Here is a 21,799-nt window from a genome sequence, read left to right as displayed (position 1 = left end):
CAATTCTCTCATCTACATCACTGACTGCCGACACCAGACGTGGAGCTCAGGTCGCATTCAGCGGCCTTGCACTCCCTGCACGTTCACCTCAAAAGGGCACTGAATACCAGCTCTGCTCTTTCTGGAGCTCTACCATTAACAATAATCTTGACCATTATTTTGTCCATTAAGCAAACATCTAAAAATCTTTATCCCTTTAGTGCAATTCATTCCTTTTGAACAGGGCCAAAACAGCCTTTTTTTTTTTTTTTATTTGTGCATAATGATTATTGAATGTCATCAACATAAATGTGCAGTGCTCTGTAAAAAGCACAGGAAATCCCTTCATCTATACAGCCTTCATTTAATTGCCTAAGAACTCACATATGATAATTTGTCTGAAGCAGCTAAATCCATAACTGTACATTTCTATTCATTTCTAGATGGAAGAATAGACTATATAACGGGAGTACATTCTCCTTGTGGTTTACAGTCTCATTAATACTAACCAAATTAAGCCTATACTCTGAACAGATCTTCAAGGCTTAAAAGTCCTATGTAATTTTCAAGTCCACAAGAGGGATTTACAAAGAAGTGCAAATTTCTATGATTTGTCAAAAAATTGTCACTGAATCGGACATACACATTCACAATGTCAATGAGGCTTGATCTTGACACGGAGCTAAAAACTGAGTGCATAGTCTCTGTGAACATAGAACATTCATGAAAATTATGATCTTGACCTCTTATTAACAATATTTCAGATGAGTAAAGCAAAAGGGCTTTTAAAATCCAGTGCACTTGAATTTTCTTTCCCCTCCCTGTTATGCTTTGCTGCTGCTGACAGCTCCCAGACTCTCAGTGCTTAGTTCTCAGAAACATGGAAGCAGAAGAGAGCTGACGCTAAATTTCTGTTCTTGTGAATTCTGCACCAGAGAGGACTTGCACGCATGGTAAGATGCTCCCCTGCAACTCCTTCTCTCTCTTGTCTCTAGCTTCTCTGCCATGGAAAGATAAAATATGTGGCACATGAGACAAAGGAGTTTCAGCCTTCAACTGATGGGAAGATCATTTATAAGAAAACTCCAAGCATCTTAGGGTCCGTGATATTTGCACAGCGGAAGAACCCAGCCCTCCATTACCATGGCACTAACACTACCCTGGTAGCACAGGTACTTACGGTTCTGGAATGGAATGATCTACATGCAATAAACTAAACAGGGCAGAGCATTGCTTCACACAGATCCACCTAGCTCTACAGCTTCAGAGAAGCAGCACTGACCTACTCGCAGCTGATGTGTAACCTTGTTTGGTTTTTTTTGGCTGGTTGGTTTTGTTTGTTTGTTTGAACATTGCTGCAGTAGAGAATGCTATAGATATGCATTAACACTGAGACAGCTTGTCAAAGACTAAGGGAAGGAGGGAAATGGCTTACACACAAAATCTCAGCAGCTGAATTTTTCTAGGGACGTGATATTGTAGCACTCGCTGAACATCAGCAGAATTTCAGTCCTATGTACAAGCCTCCTTCTACTATTTAAATATAAGGAAAGAAAACTGGCAGAAACTTCTCTTTACAATCTCTGTGGACTACAGAAAGACACCTCCTCCCCAAGACTCAGAGATGCTGATCATCTCTTACTTACATCCATAAACTCCACATTGGCTTTGGGACCAGTGGTCTCATTAAGGATCTTAATGGCCACAGGAATCTTTACAGTTTCTCCCTCGGGGACCCAAATGCCCTAGAAAGATTTAAAAAAAAGTGACATAAGACAACAATCATAGAAACTTCATTCAGAGTTACAGTTCTTTCTGATGCATTTTGTCACATTATGCAGTTCAGTTACGAACCTCAGAACTGAGAATACTCAGAGTTATAAAATAATAAAAATTCCACAAAACTACTTATTAATTGATACCTGAGAATTTAAAGCTGAGATGGCTAAAAAGTAAACTTTACATTTAAAATTCACAAAGTGTGTGTCTCTTGGGATACTTTTCCATCCTTCTTGACTATTGCTGTGTTCTTGGCAACCTCATGGTACCCTTCTCTATCACCTTATTATTGTCCAAGTATATTCAAACTGATTATTCAAAAATGTATTCCCATGACCTTGTAGATGTAGTGACCTGGTCTGTACTTCCTCCATTTCCTCCCCAATTTGAAGACAGATGCAGTATCTGTCCTCCTCCACTGCTCTGACCTACACCTCGATTTGGCAGGTTTGCGTTGCTCCCAAAGGGTCAGGTGATTGGTTTGACTTGCTCATTAAGCCCTACTTCGTGCCTTTGAGATTTGGACATGACCAACAGATCTTAAAAAAAAAAAAAAAAAAAAAATCTTTAACTGAAGTATTTTTTCCCTTTTGAGTTCTGCTCTTACATCCTGGTTGTTAAAGGGTGCATTGACATAACTCATCTTTTCTATTTAAATGGAAGAAACAAAAAGTATTATGGTTTAGCTAATGACAACATTGTTTTACAAGGTATGATGACGATTACAAGACCCATGTGACACTTGCGAAATGAGAGACACAGTTTATCTAGCTTTCCAAAAGCATACTGTAAAGCCATTATGTAAGAACAGAGTGACAAACTTTGACACTGCATTTCAGTATCAAGACAGCCTGGCTTGTGCAGTCCTCCTGTGTGCAAGGATGCCTGTGGCTGACACTCCTTTTCTCACCAAGAAATAATATCTGCATGTCTGATGAAAACTGAAGTTAATGTTTGAGCCTGAAGATGTGCTCCTCCCACACAATTCCAGTATCCTATGTGCTTCCCAGACATGTAGGGCTCATGAACCCATCCATGGTACGGGATGCTTTGTTGCAATGCAGAACTTGACTGTTCAAAAGTTAAACGAGGGAACTCGTTTAAGACTTACTGTGTATTGAAGACTCTTACCTTGTATACGGTTCCAAAGGCTCCAGAGCCAAGAACCTTGACTCTCTTCAGCTCAGTTTCCTTCAGGATACGAAGCTGTGCTTGGTTGGGTGCTGTGCCACTTGGAGTCAAGGGTTCCACAAGCTATGAAGGAAAATCCAAGTCTTAAATACTTGAAAATGTGAAGACCCTTCAGAAGTTTATACTGAAAACAACCAATCCAACTAAATACTGGAATAAGACAGTGGTGGGGTCTATTGACCATTGACCTGCCAACTTGTGGAGAGATTTCTCGCCTTAAAAAGCAAATGAGCAATGCTAAGAAACCAAGAGATCTAATAAAGAAAATCCTCACTCAACATGGTGGAATTACGAACTGGAAACTGAATCAGTGTCACAGTAACACACCCAAGGACTTTTGCTAATGGAGGCAGTATAAATATTTTCTACATGACAGAAATACAGCATTTATTATCAGTGCACCACATTCTATTTTTGCCCATTTTAGTGCCTTTAAGTTGACCATATTTCTTTTTAATAGCCCTGACTTAATGGCTCATCACATTCTTGTTCTGTTTTGGGGAAGGGACTATTTTTCTGAACTTCTGTTATACCACACAGGAGGACAGCTTTAAGGAGAAAACATCTTATAGCAGACCACTGATTTATAACAGCCACTAATTTACTGCAAAAAAGGTACAATTAAACAATTTGCTCAAGATGTCCCAAGAAACTTTGTAAATGAGCCACAATGGCACATTCAGTTAAAAATGCTCTCAGATCTCAACGTTATACTGTCTCTGCCAGAAAAAACAATGCTTCTTTAAAAATAAATTAAAAATACATGAAAAGGACAATACTCTAAACAATGAAAAATAGTCTGTTCCTTTACAGGTTGAGGAAAATAATTCAGGGCTGCTCCTACTCAAAGTGCTTTGAAACCACTGCAGTATTTCAAAGTTGTCTGTTTACAAGGCTAAATGCATGATGCTCTGCAGTTTGAGAACTACTTCTATGGCTCTTTGAGCATCATGAACTAAATTAGTTGACCAGACTACTTTGGTTCAGGTAAAAAATACCAGTATCTGCAAATTATTAGAGTAAGAAAACATAACAAAACCAAACAGCAACAAGTCAGGCTATCACAGAAATAATTTGTGAGCTGTACTTTTTTTAGAGTGATTTCTTTTTCCTCCTTCCCACTTTAGATGTCCAGTACTTACACGGTGAAAGACAGAAGGTTTACTGTAAAAGAAAAGTAGACAGACTAGTGGTACATTTCTGTATTTTCAGTTTGTGAAGGGTGAAAACAGCTTCTGTGCCACAGTCCACCAACACAGGTATGGCAGGGAGAAGTGTTGTGGGCCTCAAAAAATGCTTGTAGAATTTTACTGAGAATGATCTACAGAAAGAATAGGTCTGCTACAGCTTCCAGCTAGAAATAGAAACTTTAGCTGAAGCCAGTCACTTGTGTGTTTATCTCAGGATGCTCCTGATTTAATCTTCAGTATCTAAGCCAAGACAACACCTTCCCCACATGTTCAGTAGGAGACCTTGGTCCCTCAGCCACAGCTTCTACCTGACCAAATGTAGAATGAGAGCTGGACTTCAAAGTCAATACTTCTCAAATCCAATGAGAACTACCTGCTTAAAATCACTTATGCTTAAGTAGGGGCTGATACAATGGCAAGATTTACATATCTAAAGGCACCAAGTATTGTTAAGCTTTCTATACAACTGCACAGTATTTAAGAAGCAACACAAATTCTAGCCAAGCATAAAGATACTTAGGCAAACAGATTGGGGATGCATGTATCATTTGCTCCCAGGCTCTACAGTAGAGATGAGTGGGAGCAGGACCCTCGGAACAGAACAGAAAACAGCATTGTCAAAGAATCACTAGCTAATGATATTCCCAAGCTTTATTACCTTACAAGGGGGACCCTAATTTAAAAATATCACTTGCAAAGTGTGTCAAGCATAGGACTGAGGAGATGGTAGTAATCACCTTTGCTGTAGCTGACAGATCAAGATTTAATGTTATGTTTAAATATACTTCCTAGATTGCCCCCTCCACCACTGGCATTTCAAAGAGCAGGATGGAGTGGGCACATCACTCTGTCCTATAGCTCCGCTACATATTTTTGCCAGTAGAACTGTGAACCTCATTTGGTTAAGCTCTGGGAAGTATCTTGGCTTAATAAAATACATCATTATTACTGATCATGACTACAGACCTTGACAAAATCTGGACCACAAAGGCAATACAGGCACTGGGAACAGCAGTAAGTGACAATCTCTGCATTTAAGCATTCCTGATGAGCTTAAGTTTGCATCAGAGCTTGCCGAACTTACTGAAGTCAACTTTTAAGACTGAAGTATGCACTGGATGAAAACCTGTAATATTTAAGCATGAGAGCTGCCAAATGTACTGATGAACTGGGATAGAAGTTCAGTTGAGAGCAGGATGTGAGTTCAAAAATCTGGTGGAACATGACTTCGTGATCATGTGGATCTTTTTTGGTCTTCAAAAGCCACGAATCTATATATGTACAGAAAATTATTATCTTGAAATAGCTTCATTCATTCCATCAGTTCAGTCCTGCAGAAGTTAACAAAAGGATTTCTACAGACCTCTCTGGTAACTGGATTGAAGACCTGAACATCTTTAATATAAAAGCAGAACAGCTCTGCACATCTTTTCAAATATTCTGTGAGAAGCACGCTCTCACCTCAGTCTCCAGGAATCTTCGCAATGCTCTCTTCTTTTTAATGCTTTTGCGCCGAACATACACGGCAAATGTCAGGCCCACAATGACGATGATGAAGAGGCCACCAATAACTCCCGCAGCAATCAGAGGGGTTCTAGCAATCAGAATCAGAGACTTTATTTTTAGGTAGAGTGAGATCAAAGAACGGTTGGGTACCTAAAACACAATCACTTGGAAAGTTTATTAACTGTCTTACGACCAGAATTTCTAAGGCAGTCCAAATGGGAAGTCAGGGGAAACACATTAACATATGGTATGACTTTTCTTGTTTTTAATCAATATACCAATTCTACTTTTTTCAAACCACCATGCACATGTGAGGAGTTGTGTGGACAAGGAGATACAACATGCATTTTGATGGCAAACACAAATCTGCAATGGCAAAATGAGGATACAGGTATCTGCCGTTTTCCTGCAAGAGCTTTAACTATGCTTACTCTTTGGCTCCATCTAGATTAACTCTTGGCTTGTGCATTTAGGGGAAAACAAAGTAATGAGAAACTCCCAAGCTACCAATATGATGTGCCCTCCTGAGTATGGAGGAAGTGAAAGGCAACTTCAAACAGGGTGTTTCATAGACAAATCTAGAGACATCATACTCATACACCTTCCTCAAGTGGAGGATATTTATATATGAACAATGTAATTCATGACTAGAACCATGCACCCTCTTGGAGCTCCTGGTTCATTACTATTACACACAAACATTTTGGTCAGGGGTTATGGTTGCACCCATCTGGTTTTGCTGTGGCTTTTCAGCACAGCCAAATCCCAGACCAAAAGACTGGTGTGTTGGAGCCAAATAACCTCCTGTGAACAATGCCAAGCGAGGCTCAGCTTCTGCACAAGACCTGTTGTCCCCCCACTACTCCTATAACTCCTTTCAGCTTTCCAGGATCTTGAGCAGCATGAGCTACAATTACTAATTTGTTTTTCCATAGTGATAAGATATAGTAGGCTGGCATCACGGTAGATACTACACAAGCACAAAAAAAAGACTGTCTCAGAGAGTCACTCTGTTTGACTTAGGTGCCCGCATTTGGAGATCGCCTACAGAGTCAGTGGAGAGAAGCAGGCTCCTTCCGAAGAAAAAGTCAAAGTGATAGGTGCTCTGACTCAGTTTTCTTTCTCTCTCTCCCCGCTCCGTCCCTAAAGGGTGGGTAGCAGCCTCCAAACCAAAACCTTAAATTAAGCATTTTCATAGAATACCAACAACTTACTAGCATAAACACACTCACAGCATTTAACATCCCTCCAACAATGGCTGGACAGCAGCTGAAAAGGTGGGTAAAAAGAGACAGCATGGCAACTGCAGAGTATAAATGACGCCAAACCACTGCCTGGTAACTACAGGAAGAAGGTTAACTATTGTCAAGATTGTGGAAATATCACTGCTATGCTTTAACAGCCTTCCTCAGTTATGTCTGAATGATGACGAAAGATACATTATGGCCTACTAATAAAAATGTACCACACAGCTATTGAAAATTTAAAGGAGTCTCCCACAGAAACAGTAAATTGATTTATCTGACCCTTTATTCTTCTTTTTATGTCCTACCACAAAGCTGAGCAGTGGGAAGCAGGGCCATCTAACCTGGTTTGATATATTAAGGTGTGTCTACATTACCACTGCGTACCGTTTTGAAGCCCATCTCTAAACTGTCCTAACTCTCACTTGTCACTGCAGTTTGGTTCAGAGAGGTCTCAAAGCACACAACCTGGATTCATTTCAGATACCAACCAGAAGATATGTTTCTGGAGTGCACCTAATGAGCTCCAACCTCTAACTGGCATTAAGGTCCACAGGATCAAACTAGAGCTAACCCAAAGAAAAATCCCTTGCAGCAAACATAGCCTAGACATTGGGACCATTACCTATTTCATCCCTCCAGATCCATCCTGTTGTGTCACTCACTTCATGTTAACAAAGACAAAGCCTCATACTCCCACATCTAGTTATTAAAGCATCATGTTTAAAGCACCACTATCACGTTTGCCCAGGGAAAACACATTAACATTACACAACACTGTAAGGCCTATTACAGTTCAAAGACTACAATGGAGAAAAGGAGGCTGAGGGGAGACCTCATCGCTCTCTACAACTACCTGAGAGGAGGTTGTAGCGAGGCGGGTGTTGGTCTCTTCTCCCAAGTAACTAGTGACAGGACGAGAGGAAATGGCCTCAAGTTGCGCCAGGGGAGGTTTAGATTGGATGTAAGGAAAAATTTCTTTACTGAAAGAGTGGTTAAACATTGGAACAGGCTCCCCAGGGAAGTGGTTGAGTCCCCATCCCTGGAAGTATTTAAAAGACGAGTAGATGAGGCACTTAGGGAAATGGTTTAGTGGACATGGTGGTGTTGGGTTGACGGTTGGACTCGATGATCTTAGAGGTCTTTTCCAACCTCAATGATTCTATGATTCTATGATTCTATGAAACCGTAAAGCCTGCAAATAAAGGAAGCTGAACGTTGCCTGGCTGTGAAATGGATTATGATGTTTGGGAAATACAAGTCCAGTACCACCTACTCCTCAGGCAGAGACACTCCTCCTTCATCTAGCTTGGCCTTAAGACACTTTCCCCTTTCTAATCCCATTGATTACTCTGCTGATTTTGAGTCCAGAGCTCAGATTAAAGGACCTGGCATATCCACCCAGAACAACGCTCCTCTTCGTTTGCATGTGCTTTCCATGATGCTGATGCAAGGAACTCTTTAATGGGCAATTATGGAAAACACTGGACATCAAAAGACTTCTATGGAGTTAGTACTGACTAATGTTCTTGAACAGAGGAATTTTTTTTTTTTTTTTAATGCTGTATGAACAATCATATAATTTTTAACAAATACCACCAAACCACAGACTGTCAAAACAGGCAGGAGATCTCTTGGCTTTAAAGTGCATATTAATAACTATCGTAACAGCTGTCAAAATAAATAATTAAGAGTTTTATGGTACCGTGTACACTAAAAATGGTCCAAACAATATTTACATGATAGACCACAATAAATAAATGGTTCCAAAGGAGACAGAACAACAAGTGAAGGAAATAAAATGAAGTTATAAAGTCCTTGCAGCCCTTTTATTGTTACAGAGTACAGGGGTTCAAAATGAATCTTTATGATCCATTGTGTCAACTCTCATTGACTTCGAAAGAAAGTCCTCATCATTTTTAGTAGTGAATTGAAAAAAGGCAAATAATTTTCAAAAACTTCACCAAACAAGCATTTAGACATTCATGTGAAATATGCTGTAATTGCATATTATATCTGAATTTTCAGGAGGTGCCATCTAAACACACTGTTAAGCAAGCTTAAAAAGGGAGTATAAGAAGAATAATAAGAGGGGAAAAAAACCCATATTTAAATGCTAAACAAATAACTGTAATGCAGAAAAAATTTTATTTTGAACTCAAATAGTGATCAGCTTCCTTCACTCGTAAGTCCACTATCCTCGCATAAAAATCATGCTAGACACAAACATCACAGACCTAAACGGATGCGATTGTCTACCGTACAGCTTCTCCTCACTCTGCTGCTGAGCTAAGCCCCAAAGTCAACAATCGTGTTTTATTTGTTACAATACCAAATGACAAGTCACTGCCTTCAGCGCTTTCTGGTATGCAGTTCACTGCTGCTTCCAACCACATGTAGGTTATTTTCTAAGCCCAGTTTTCTGGGTGTCACCTACCTCATTTGGGTTATTTTTACTTATGTTCGTTAGGCTGAGTTTGCTTTTCTATCTATTCTGCTAACATCTTCAAGTCTCCTGTATCATTCCTCTACTATTTTCATGTTTGCAGTGTCTTATATTTAATACCCTGGTGAATTTCATTAACATGCTGTTTATCTTTCTTTTACACAATTGCTAAGGTTGTTTAACATGGATCCCTGTAAGGTGGCGCTGATCAGAGATGCTGCTGAAGACACGAAACCTTTCTCCCATCTTGTTTTTTTAATCCAATCCTTTTTTTGCATATGAACCTAACCAACATTTCATCTTCACATACAGCTGGACGCACAAATCTCCTTATCTCTAGTGGCATTAAGGGCTTAATCCACTTACATTTTTGTTACATTACTGCCCCACAACCACCTCTGTGAATGCAATTCACTACATTTGCCCACCTCAGACTACTGCCCACCTAAAACTAATTCCATGAAAGTTAACAGGAGCAATGTTGATACAGAGACAAAAATTTCACTATCAAAAAACCCGATTTTGTTAAAGTAATTTTTAAAAGCATGGAGGCCCTGTTTCTCTGTTAGGGCTTGGAAAGGCTAAAGTCAAGCAAAGAGAGATAGTTCCATGTCAGTCCTGCCTGTCCAGCATAAACAATGGATGGCCAAAAGTCGATCCTAGCTCACATTTCTTTCACCTCGACTATGCACCCACCAACAGGAAACTCCTGATACAGCCACTACTTTCCTTTACACACTGAAAATCCACCCCAGAGGGTGAAAAAAATCTCTGCTAGGTGTTTCTAGACTTTTATGCTAATCAAAATAGACTTAGCAGTCCAAGAAATATGGCCCTGAATCATAATTCAATCCCATCTAATTAATTTGCGATCCCCCACCCCTCCCTCAGCTGAGGACAGAATACCCAATTATTGATTGGAAAAGGCATCAGCAGGGGAGGCGGGGCGGGGGGGAATCACAACATGAAAAAACCTGCCTCTTAAACTGGAAACTGTGTCTCTGTGGCTAAAAGTTGAAAGTAAGATTCTAGTATTTCCTTAGGAGAAATGAATAATATATATTTCTTTTTAAACGTATGCTGTGTTTTCATATTTAGAAGCATGTAACACCGACGCCCACATACCAAAATTGAGACAAAAAGTTCAAAGTTAGTATTCCAAGGTGGACAACGATGCTCAACAAGGGGGCTCGTATCATTCCATCCACTCCAAAACATCTGCAATTCCCACAGTGCTTTGAGACCAGGCATTAAAGCCTAATTACTGATTTGGATGAATACACGGTCTCATACTCTTGACTGGAGAGTGCAGCAGAAGGAGGAAAGGAAATAGAATTGCGGTGCATGGAGTAAAGCTGAGAAAGAATACCTGTTTTTCTATCTTTGGCATTAACCCACCTAATAAGATATGTAAATAATTTGAGCTTTGAAGCCGAGCTGTTAGAGGGCTTTAAGTTCCTGCCTCAACCTTCCCCACCTTCCTCTCCTTTAAATTTTATCTATATATTCAAACAGGACTCATTACAACCTTGAATATTTGCTAAGTAGTCGCTTCTTGTAAACTTTCATTATCAAGGCATTATTTTTTCCTATGGATGATTCATACGTTCTGCATTCCTCACCCCTTCCATCAGTGGGGAGTTCAGCTGACTTTGAAGCTGCACTTTTAGAGATCTAAAAGATTCTGCTAATCGTGGAACGATAATCTTAGTATTTAAAATATACAAGATAAACAACCAGACTGGGAAGCAAATTTGTGTATGTTTTAATAGCTTCTCTCTGCTGTGCAGCACTCCCCTGGCAGAACTCTACAACCACAACTTCGAGAGTGCCTGGTGTTCACGAAATGGTGCTCCCTGGGAGTGGGAAGAGTTCATCTAATGTTACTCGCATTAAGACGTGCTTTGCTCCCTTCCCCCTTTCTCTACCTAATCTGAGGGTGTTTGAACACTGACAAATGTCACCATTTATGTACAGATTAGGAGTTTTTATCATGCGTAAACACAAATTTTAACTCACAGCTGATCTCACGATTACCACCAATTCTGCATTTAATCTAAATATGGGCAAACTGCATCCCATTGTACTGTCAATGAACTGTAGTTAAACTCTGGTGGCAGGTAGTTCTAGCCACAACTTTTCAACATGCGAAACGATCACAATGTTGCAGTCTATGTCTAGGTCCATTCAGCAGTTAAACATCAAACACAGTTTTCACTTTGGACAAGGCTAATGCTGACAAACAGATATCTATAGTGAAAATTGCTTTTTCCTTACCCACACTGGTTCCTATATTGAAGCCTTCCTCAAGCAAATATTTAAGGACATTTCTAGATCACTATAATCAAGTTATCTGTATGCTCGAAGTTTTTCACCAGCTTTGCCAAATGAGAACAACATGTGCAGAACAGAGACTTGCAGTCTCTAACCAACAGTGTACACCCTTTCCTCCTCTAGTATACCACTAACCAAGATGTGCTGTTGAGAGCAACTGTGCTGTTAGGATACATCAAAATGTTTAACATACTGTGACATAATTTACTGAAGGTTTGCACATAGTTTGGTTATCAGAGTGTTTACTGAAAACAAAACACTAAGATGACGCAAACAAATATATTATGTGCATTCCTTAAATTGTAAGTGTGTCCTACTCATGCCTTTTTTTTTTTTTTTTTAAAAGGTAGGATTCCACATTTCACTCAGCAAAATAAATGAGGACAAAGAAAAAAAATATTAAGTACAGCTTTGAAAATGAATATAACCTAGAATTCTAGACATTAACATGTATTGATTATAAATTTATGACATCATTATTATCATTAAGCACACACAGTGCATGATGGATTTCTTTAGAACTAGTTGTCCTGGTTTCGGCAGGGATAGAGTTAATTCCCTTCCTAGTAGCTGGTACAGTGCTGTGGTTTGGATTTAGGATGAGAACAAAGTTGATAACGCACCGATGTTTTAGTTGTTGCTAGGTAATGCTTACACTAGCCAAGGACTTTTCAGCTTCCCATGCTCTACTGACTGAGAAGGCTGGAGGTGCACAAGAAGATGGGAGGGGGCACAGCCAAACTGGCCAAAGGGACATTCCATACCATGTGATGTCATGCTCAGTACATAAACTGGGGAAAGCTGGCCGGGGGGGCCGCTGCTTGGGGACTGGCTGGGCATCGGTCGGCGGGTGGTGAGCAATTGTACTGTGCATCACTTGCTTTGTGTATTATTATCATATTATTATTATTATTATTTTATTTCAATTATTAAACTGTTTTTATCTCAACCCACAAGTTTTTCTCATTTGTGCTCTTCCAATTCTCTCCCCCATCCCACCGGGTGGGGGGGAGTGAGCGAGCGGCTGCGTGGTGCTCAGTTGCCGACTGAGGTTAAACCACGACAGTCCTTTTTGGTGCCCAACGTGGGGCTCGAAGGGTTTGAGATAATAACAGATTAACTGGAGTGTATTAAGGAACTTATATCTGTTAATAGTTGTGGGTCACAATGTTGGTCTCTCTGTTCTCGATATTGATTTGTGTAATCTGCATCGTGCTCCTTTTTTTGCTGTACATGTTAAAGATTGGTGTTGGGTTTTGCAGTTTGCTGTGGTCTGCAGTGAATAGTGATGTCTCGCTTGTGAGGTTTGTTTTTAGAACATTGACCTTGACGTTAGTGTGGTATGCAAGGTTCGCAATGAAGCCGTTACTGTACCACGGAGACCATTTCGTGGAGACAACTAGCAATTGCAGTGACTTTTCTGAGAGTTTTTTTACGGAGGAAATACAGAATGGCAGGGTCACTACCTTCTTCTATGATGCTTCCTCCTTCATTACAGTAACTTTTCAGTATTTTGAACATCCTTGGGTAGTTAAGATACTTCTATTGGTACTTCTTGGGAATATTGGTTTGGTTTTGTCTAAAGCCAGCTGGATGGCCTTTACTTCTGCAAACTGGCTCGATTCACCTTCTCCTTCAGCAGCACCTCCTTCCGAAACCAGGACACTAGTTTTAAATCTGAACGGCATAATTTAGGAGAACAACCATATTTCTGTTATGTTTTCACCATAAATTACTAAGAACTCTCAATTTTAACTCCCTGTTAATACAGTTGACTGGGAATAAATACTGAAATCTCCAGGATTACAGTATCAATATGGAGGCTTTTCATGGGCTTCTCTCCCTATAAAACTGAAAAGCCCATCTGACATCTCTTGCACCCCTGGTATTTTTAGGCTGAGATTTTTCTCTTCTGCCACAACATAAAAAAGGAATGCTATTGTTAAGAACTTGCACAGTGACTTTGTTTTGAGGCTTGTGCTTTAAGCAAACAGATTAACGTTCCTTGTAAAATATGCCAAGTCAGGCCCCACATAATGTAGAGTGATTTATCTGTGACAGAAAGCCAGTTAAATCCACTAGATTGGACTCACAGGTGAAGCCAGTTCATCAAGTAAAAGAACAATCCTCTTTATAAACTTGTCATATTTCCCATTTTCTTTGGGAACAGTAATATTTTGCTTTAAATAAAGAAAACCAGACCTGTAATGACCAGGGGCACTGATGGACTGCTCTGAAACTAAAACCATCAACAGTAGCTCAAAGAGTTTCTCTCTGCATAAAGCATTCCTGTTAGAAGCAATAAACTCAGCCTGCTTCTCTGCAACCAGTTGCAGGCAACTGGCTCTATGATTATGTCTGTGTACACGAAATTATTAATAAGAAAACATGCTTTTCTGAAACAGAAATATAAAGTGCATTTTCCTGTATGACATTATATGCTGAGAGACTACTTTGTCTGGTGGCACTGCCTTCTATTCATTAACTGTCAAATCCAAAAGTACCACAGAGCAGCACAGTTTGAGGCAGAGCATGCTACATCGCTTGAGGCGCTGGAGAAATACAAGGCAGTGCCCATATTAAATCAGTAGGTAGCCAAAACATTCAATGGGAGCTGGGTCATATAGAGAATACAAATCCTAGCATAAAATTGGCCATTGAAACTGAGCAGGAACATTCTTTCACTCTGCAATAGGTGTTCAGGGCAGATTTTTATAATGTTTTCTTCATTGCTACAGTTTGGTTTCTATTATATGTTCTAGCAGACATGGGCAGGCCAATTACCTTCACCCTACATCCCATACAACTTCTCAAGCAGAAGGCTGAACTCGAGCCTAAATGGCTCAGAAATTATTTCAACCTGCCCTCAGCTTTGCTCCACCAGTGATTGTACAGATGAGTGAATACTGCAGTCAGTATTAATAGGAATTCATTAACATTTCAGGTGGCAGCTTGATTCAGTCTAGTGCATGCCATTTTTTCTTTACCGTTAACAAACAATTATGTAGCTAGGTCTATGCTCCAGAGTTTGGAAAAACAATCAGATCTCTAAGGACACGAATTCATGATGAATTAGACATTCACTACCTTGTTCTCCAAAATTTTTGGTACCCAATATTTGGTACAGGACACGGAGAGAAATTCACTTCAGTTGGGTGATAAATCAAACCATAAAGAATAGAGAACAGGGAGGAATGTTCAACAGAGAACAGGAAGGAATGTTTGGAAGTATTTTAAATAACCTGGAGGTTATTTAACAGGAGGAAACCTGTTTGAATACTGTGCTCTTCCTTCTGCTATTTTTTTAAACACTTTCCAAATTCCACTGGTGGAAAGTGCTTGTAATTCACTTAAGTTCCAGTTAAATGTTTACTGAAATTGACCTATTCAACGTACAAAATATCCAAACCCATACATGACGAAGCAAAATCTTGCCTGTAGGACTGCACAGGTGGTTTGCCTACCTTTAAGGAGCTGCAAGAGGAAGGTTTCTCTACGCCATGCCCTTCATTTTTACTTTACTTCACAAATCATCATCTCTCTTTTGAAAATGCATTGATCTACCTTTTTATACCTGACCCTTTTGGTTGTTTTTTGGAACGCCAGTCTTTCCTGAGAGTAATTGTTCAGAAGATTTAAGGAGCACAGAGCAGATTTTTTGTCTCAGTAGTTGTGAACACTGGACTCTTTTCTATTCCAGCTTTGAATCATATGGGGCAGTGAGCATTCGCTTTCACAAGCTCCAGGAGTATTTCACAGTAGGGAGCCTTCAAGGACTGTATTTGGGGACTAAGTCTGAGATTCTGTCCCGGATTCCCTCCTTCTGAAGTCTTTATGACTTTACATTTCTCCTTTGTGAGAACAGATTCTGTACATTAAAAGAGAGCCCTAACATCCATCAGACCACTTCTGGTCCAGCTCTGCATCTATACTCCCATGAGCCATCTCACCAAGGTGAACAAGCCTCTTCACATGAGTGAGCAGTCAGACTACCGTTCAGCACTGGACACTGGCAGAGGGGAAAAAAAAGTCCCATCAAAACAAAATGGGACATGATAATCTGATGAGAACAGGACTGTTACACTATGTTCCCGATCTTCAAGTTTCTTGCAATATCCATCATTTGTTTTGTGATAAATGTAGAGCTTACATGGGTTTCAGCTGAGGTTTTTTAACGAGTGGTGGCATTTAAGCATCTTTGGGACCTATGTTTGAGGTTAAAGTTAGGAGGATTTGTAGAAGAATATGTTCAGAAATATGCACCATATATCATGCATGTATTACATACATTCATACATATATACACACACACATATGATTAAAAATTTTTCCTTCAAAGTCTAAATCAAAATAGTAACACTTCAACAAAGTAACACTTCATTCTACAGTGGTATAAATATATATATATAAATATAGCATTTCAGACATTTATTAGATACTAGTAATGGCCATGATGCTGTTAACTTCAACATACATTTTAGCTACCCCTCATTTGAGTTCTAAATATGCAGAATTTATCTTTATGGAGCATAGCAGGGAATAAATGCAGTTCTCATAAATATAGAGGAAAATCCAAGGTAGATAAAGAGCAGGGTATAAGGAATTTATTTCTGAGTATGCCTGATGCTGCTTTTGGATTTATCACTATTATTTTTACAAGGACAGCATTCTGTCTAAATGCCCTACACAAATTATATCAATCATTAGAAAATCCCGTTTGATTATGGGGAAAAACTCACATAAAATTGAGATCCTCCTTCTGACACAAGGCTTATACAGGATCATCTCCTAGACGATAATATGCCCAAAAATTCTTCCATGTCCGTAACTTATCAGTCATCTCCCAGTCGTTCTTATATTACCAAGTGGAGCAGAGAGAAACTCTGGTGTATCTTGCAATTCCTCTTAATTCTAGTCATCATCCCACTGCCAGCATTTCCCCAGAGGCCATTAAAAAAAAAAAAGTTCAACTTAGAAGCTCCGAACCCACCCACCTTCACTCCTCTCCTCCGTACCCACAGCCACCCAAAGGAATCTATTTCACTTCACTGGCTGTAAAGCGAGCCAAGGGAAACCAGTCTTTGTGAATATTATCCTCATTTTCTATTCTCAGCTCTACTGATGATTTTTTTTTTGTGTCTATGTACACAGCAACCTCCTATCATCTTGATAGTCACAGATGTGACTTGATTAGAAAAACAGCTTGTGTCCATGGTGAGGATACCGCTCAGAGTAACCTAGACTCTACAACAGCTGTTTTATTATGATTACGTTGCAGTACAGTATGGCCCATATAAAGGCAAATGATAATTTCAGTAAAACAGCTCTTCCTTCTCCCAAATTTCAGTATGATAGAACACTCCAGAATTTATTGCAGATACCGCCTTATCTATGGATCTTCCAAATGTTAAAAATACTCCTCTTCCAATAGCTGCTAAACCCCCAGAACAGAGCAGGCCGAGCATCTGGAGAAACGGTGATCCAGCTTAAAAATCTCTTTTTCCTCTTTCAGCCACAAATCCCTTCCTCAGCCCCTGCCACCAAACCCCCAAACCTAAGTACCAGCCTCTCTGGTAGACAGTGGATCCTGCTGACTTTTTGTGCCTTTTGGGTCTCACAGCTTCTGAAGCTCATTAGGGCTCAAGAAAACAAGGGGAGAGAAGGCTCAGACATCTTTTTTCCCCGCCTCTATCACAAGGGAGAGAGAGATTGCCTCTCATCCCACTTCAAAAAATATATGTATTTGAAGTATTTAAGTGAGAAGAGCACAAAAAGGTTGATGAAACCAGCTACAGAGAATACACACAAAATACTGCTACAGCTATAGGTTTTGGCTTGCTTTCTTAGTAATTGCCTTTTTCTCACTGGAATTTTCCTGGAAACGGAAAGAGCTCCCGTATTTTAAAAAATCCGCTGATTAAAAGATGATTCAAACATCCCAAAGTTTGCATTCGGAGCCTGATCCACTGATTGATCCAGGAAATCAAAGCAGAGAGAGTTCACGCAAAGCTGAAGTGGTGAGACAGCACTGAACTTAGCCTGCATCCAAGTCATTTACATGCAGAGGATATCGCTGCCATGAGGGAGGGAAAAACATATCTACAGGAGATGGGACTATTTTAAAGCTAGAATATTATCTCTTCAATCTGTTCTTTGTCTATTATCCTTACTGCAATTGAGACTACGCATATTAACAACTAGTGGTCCATTTTTAATGCAGGAATACTTTTCACTTCCCCCCACCCCCTACATCAGACCATGAGGGGTAGGGAAAGAGGTAATTTATTTCTGAAATTTACACATTTTCTTTAAGGAAGGTTATTCAATCAAACAAAGCAATGCTCACTGATACAAAGCCCACTGAAATGAACTGAAAATTTCCCATAGAATCATTGAGGTTGGAAAAGACCTCTAAGATCATCGAGTCCAACCGTCGACCCAACACCACCATGCCCACTAAACCATGTCCCTAAGCACCGCATCTACTCGTCTTTTAAATACTTCCAGGGATGGGGACTCAACCACTTCCCTGGGGAGCCTGTTCCAATGTTTCACCACTCTTTCAGTAAAGAAATTTTTCCTCACATCCAATCTAAACCTCTCCTGGCGCAACTTGAGGCCATTTCCTCTCGTCCTATCGCGAGTTACTTGGGAGAAGAGACCGACACCCACCTCGCTACAACCTCCTTTCAGGTAGTTGTAGAGAGCGATGAGGTCTCCCCTGAGCCTCCTTTTCTCCAGGCTAAACAACCCCAGTTCCCTCAGACGCTCCTCATAAGACTTGTTCTCCAGACCCCTCACCAGCCTCGTTGCCCTTCTCTGGACACGCCCCAGCACCTCAACGTCCTTCTTGTAGTGAGGGGCCCAAAACTGAACACAGTATTCGAGGTGCGGCCTCACCAGGGCCGAGTACAGGGGCACGATCACTTCCCTACTCCTGCTGGCCACGCTAGTTCTGATACAGGCCAGGATGCCATTGGCCTTCTTGGCCACCTGGGCACACTGCCGGCTCATGTTCAGCCGGCTGTCGACCAACACCACCAGATCCTTTTCCGCCAGGCAGCTTTCCAGCCCCTCTTCCCCAAGCCTGTAGCGCTGCATGGGGTTGTTGTGGCCGAAGTGCAGGACCCGGCACTTGGCCTTGTTGAACCTCATACAGTTGGCCTCGGTCCATCGATCCAGCCTGTCCAGGTCCCTCCCAATGGCTGATTCAAGCCTACTGGGAGCTTAGAAGAGACCAGTTTGGCCACTGCCATGCTGGTGAATTGCCCAACTAGAATTAGTCCTCTTCCCTCCAGTCTACCAGAATCGCTGACTCTTTGCTTCTAACCAACCAACCTACAGGATCCGTATATCATGGTCCATGCTCCCAGCATTATTTTCAGATTAATTTGCAGATTAACATGCTATATTGCCAAACGTAAGGATCGCAATGTCTTATCTCCTATTCAGCATGATTGTAAGACTATACTCAGCAACACTGACATCAAGCCTATGGGTTCTAACTTGGCTGAACCTTAACAGCATTAACTGGAGCAAAACAAATGGCAACAAATAATTAAAAACACATCCTCTGTCCTTTTGTTTGCTTCTACTTTTCCACTGTCACCTCTTCTTTTCACTCATGCTATGTTGCTTTTACAGCTTCTGTGCCTTCTAAGAAATATCTGTGCTACTTAATTTCAGTGACATATCTAAACATCATTAGGTTTACTACAAGTAGACAGCTATGACTTAAAATGGAACAGCGAGTAAAATATGAACATGTAATGAAAATCCAAGCGAGCATTTTAAGAGGCAATATCGTGGTTTAACCCGCCAGGCAGCTAAACACCACACAGCTGTTCGCTCACTCCCCCCCAGCGGGATGGGGGAGAGAATCTTAAAAAAGGTAAAACTCGTGGGTTGAAATAAAGACAATTTAATAGGACAGAAAAGGAAGGGAAAATAAATAATAATAATAATAATAATAGAATATACAAAACAAGTGATGCATGATGCAGTTGCTCACCACCTGCTGACCGATGCCCAGCCAGTTCCCCAGCAGTGGCCGTGCCCGCCCCAGCCAACTCCCCCCACTTTATATACTGAGCGTGACGTCATATAGTACGGAATATCCCTTTGGCCATTTTGGGTCAGCTGTCCTGGCTGTGCCCCCTCCCAGCTTCTTGTGCACCTCCAGCCTTCTTGCTGGTAGGGCAGTATGAGAAGCTGAAAAGTCCTTGACTTAGTGCAAGCACTGCTCAGCAACAACTAAAACATCAGTGTGTTATCAACATTATTCTCATCCTAAATCCAAAACACAGCACTGTACCAGCTACCAGGAAAAAAATTAACTCTAACCCAGCTGAAACCAGGACAGACAAGTAACACCTTGGTGTATTGCTTTGATGGCCTATGTTTCTAATGGACAGACTATGTCACAGGCAGGGTATTGGGAGTCTAAGACAAATTATTTGAGGAAACGGTTCACACTTCTTACTTAAAAGGCTGATTGCATTTTAGACAATTTTCCTGCAGGTACTGCAAGAAAAACTTTATATACTTTACAAATCAGGAATTACATCATGACTGGACCATGTTTAACCAAAGTTTGGCCTTTGTCATGATGACAAGGTTGAATTTGTTCTCAAATTTCTGCATAAATGCCACAACTCTTCAGGATGAGGGATTACCAGCTCTGTCGAGAGATATGCCAGAACAGGCAAGTACACAGTAAGCTCCTCAACTCTCTGCCAATGAAAAGCTCAGTCAGAATTAGCCAGAACCTGTTTTTCAGATTATCCTACAATCTTTCCTTGCCTTTTTGATCATTTACTCAATGTCAGATAACTACACACATTATCTGCATTATCTTCTATAGATTAAACAGCCATCATGTCTGCAAAAGAGCTTGTTCACCAGTGTGTGAAGATGGTGTCATTAAAAATGTACATCAGATGGAAAAAAGTGTGAAGTTTTTTGACAAAAGTACTGTCATCCCTAAAGAAAACTTCACTTTCAAAGGTTACATTGAAATAAAAAAAAAACCATCCAATATCTAGATACCACACTTTCTAAAACTTCATGGTACTGAAGATACAGCTCTACCAAAGCATCTTCCAAGAAAGGAGGGAGGGATAATAAGAAGAGGGAGAGGAAAAAAAAAAGAAAAAAGAGAAGAAAAGGAAGAGTCTGCACTGCATAACAATATAAGATACTTAGTACCTCACCAGCATCTGAGGCTTAGAAAACGTGATAGAGATGGACAAATTAGACCTTCAGATTTATGTCATTAGTGGAGAAACTTAGTCATGGGAAACAATTTGCCTTCAGTTGTACGACATCAAATAAAAATGCTGAAACACAAACACACAAAAATGCTACTATATTTATTCAAAATAAATGAGTCATTCAAGTGAATATAGGCACCATGCAAGAGAGTTCAGTCAAACAGGTAAGATCTGAGTGAGTTTGTCCTCTCCCGTAGCAATGGCCAGTCTGAAAACTCAGAATTTTAACTGACCTAACTGCTAATGAACAAAGATACGTCAACATAACAGAAATCTTGTGTAAAGTCATATGGAGCTCTCACTGTGTGCCTCACCAAAGCCAACAGGAACCAAAGCCCAGTATTCAGCAGCTAGATTTGCTTGTCTGTGTCCAACTCGGTACCAGCAAGCAAAATTCAAAGGAGGAATGCTGGGTCCTAATCTTAGAGCATGAGCCAAGAGCTGATCGTAGGTGGAAACTATCAGCACAGACATGAAAGTGTCATGTCACACACTGTAAACAATGACAGGAGGAACCAGCAAAATTCTCTGGCCTGAGTACCTGTATAGCACAGCCTACAGGCTTGGCACAAATTCACCATGCTTGCAAGAAAAAGTTCCAGTCTTGATTTTACAAGTCTAGTGCTGGAGAATTGAACATTACCAGGGAAAATCATCCCAGGGATTATTAACCCTCATTAGAAGTGCACTGGCATTTTGCTGCTTTGAATGTGTCTTTCTTAAGATTTCATCCATTTAATTATCTCACAGACAGACACCCTACCCTCCTTTTCAGTCTGCTAGACTAGCGCCATCTTTAAGCAAACTTTTGTTCCTTACCTATGTACTTTTAGATGATAATCAGGCTCTACACTTTAA

General features: G+C 40.4%; 1 protein-coding gene across 1 annotated transcript in view; it reads right to left on the bottom strand.

Moving 5' to 3' along the window:
* ERBB4 (erb-b2 receptor tyrosine kinase 4) overlaps window positions 1-21,799 on the bottom strand; it is a 665,446-nt gene that overhangs the window by 133,705 nt on the left and 509,942 nt on the right. The window contains exons 17-19 of the mRNA XM_076342111.1: window positions 5,601-5,733; window positions 2,890-3,012; window positions 1,626-1,724 (exon numbers count right to left, since the gene is read on the bottom strand). Coding sequence (XP_076198226.1) covers window positions 1,626-1,724; window positions 2,890-3,012; window positions 5,601-5,733 — 355 coding nt within the window. The remainder of the gene's footprint in view (window positions 1-1,625; window positions 1,725-2,889; window positions 3,013-5,600; window positions 5,734-21,799) is intronic.

The sequence above is a fragment of the Aptenodytes patagonicus genome, chromosome 6 (assembly GCF_965638725.1).
Source record: "Aptenodytes patagonicus chromosome 6, bAptPat1.pri.cur, whole genome shotgun sequence".
Lineage (NCBI taxonomy): Eukaryota > Metazoa > Chordata > Aves > Sphenisciformes > Spheniscidae > Aptenodytes > Aptenodytes patagonicus.
This window is presented reverse-complemented; position numbering and strand designations above follow the sequence as displayed.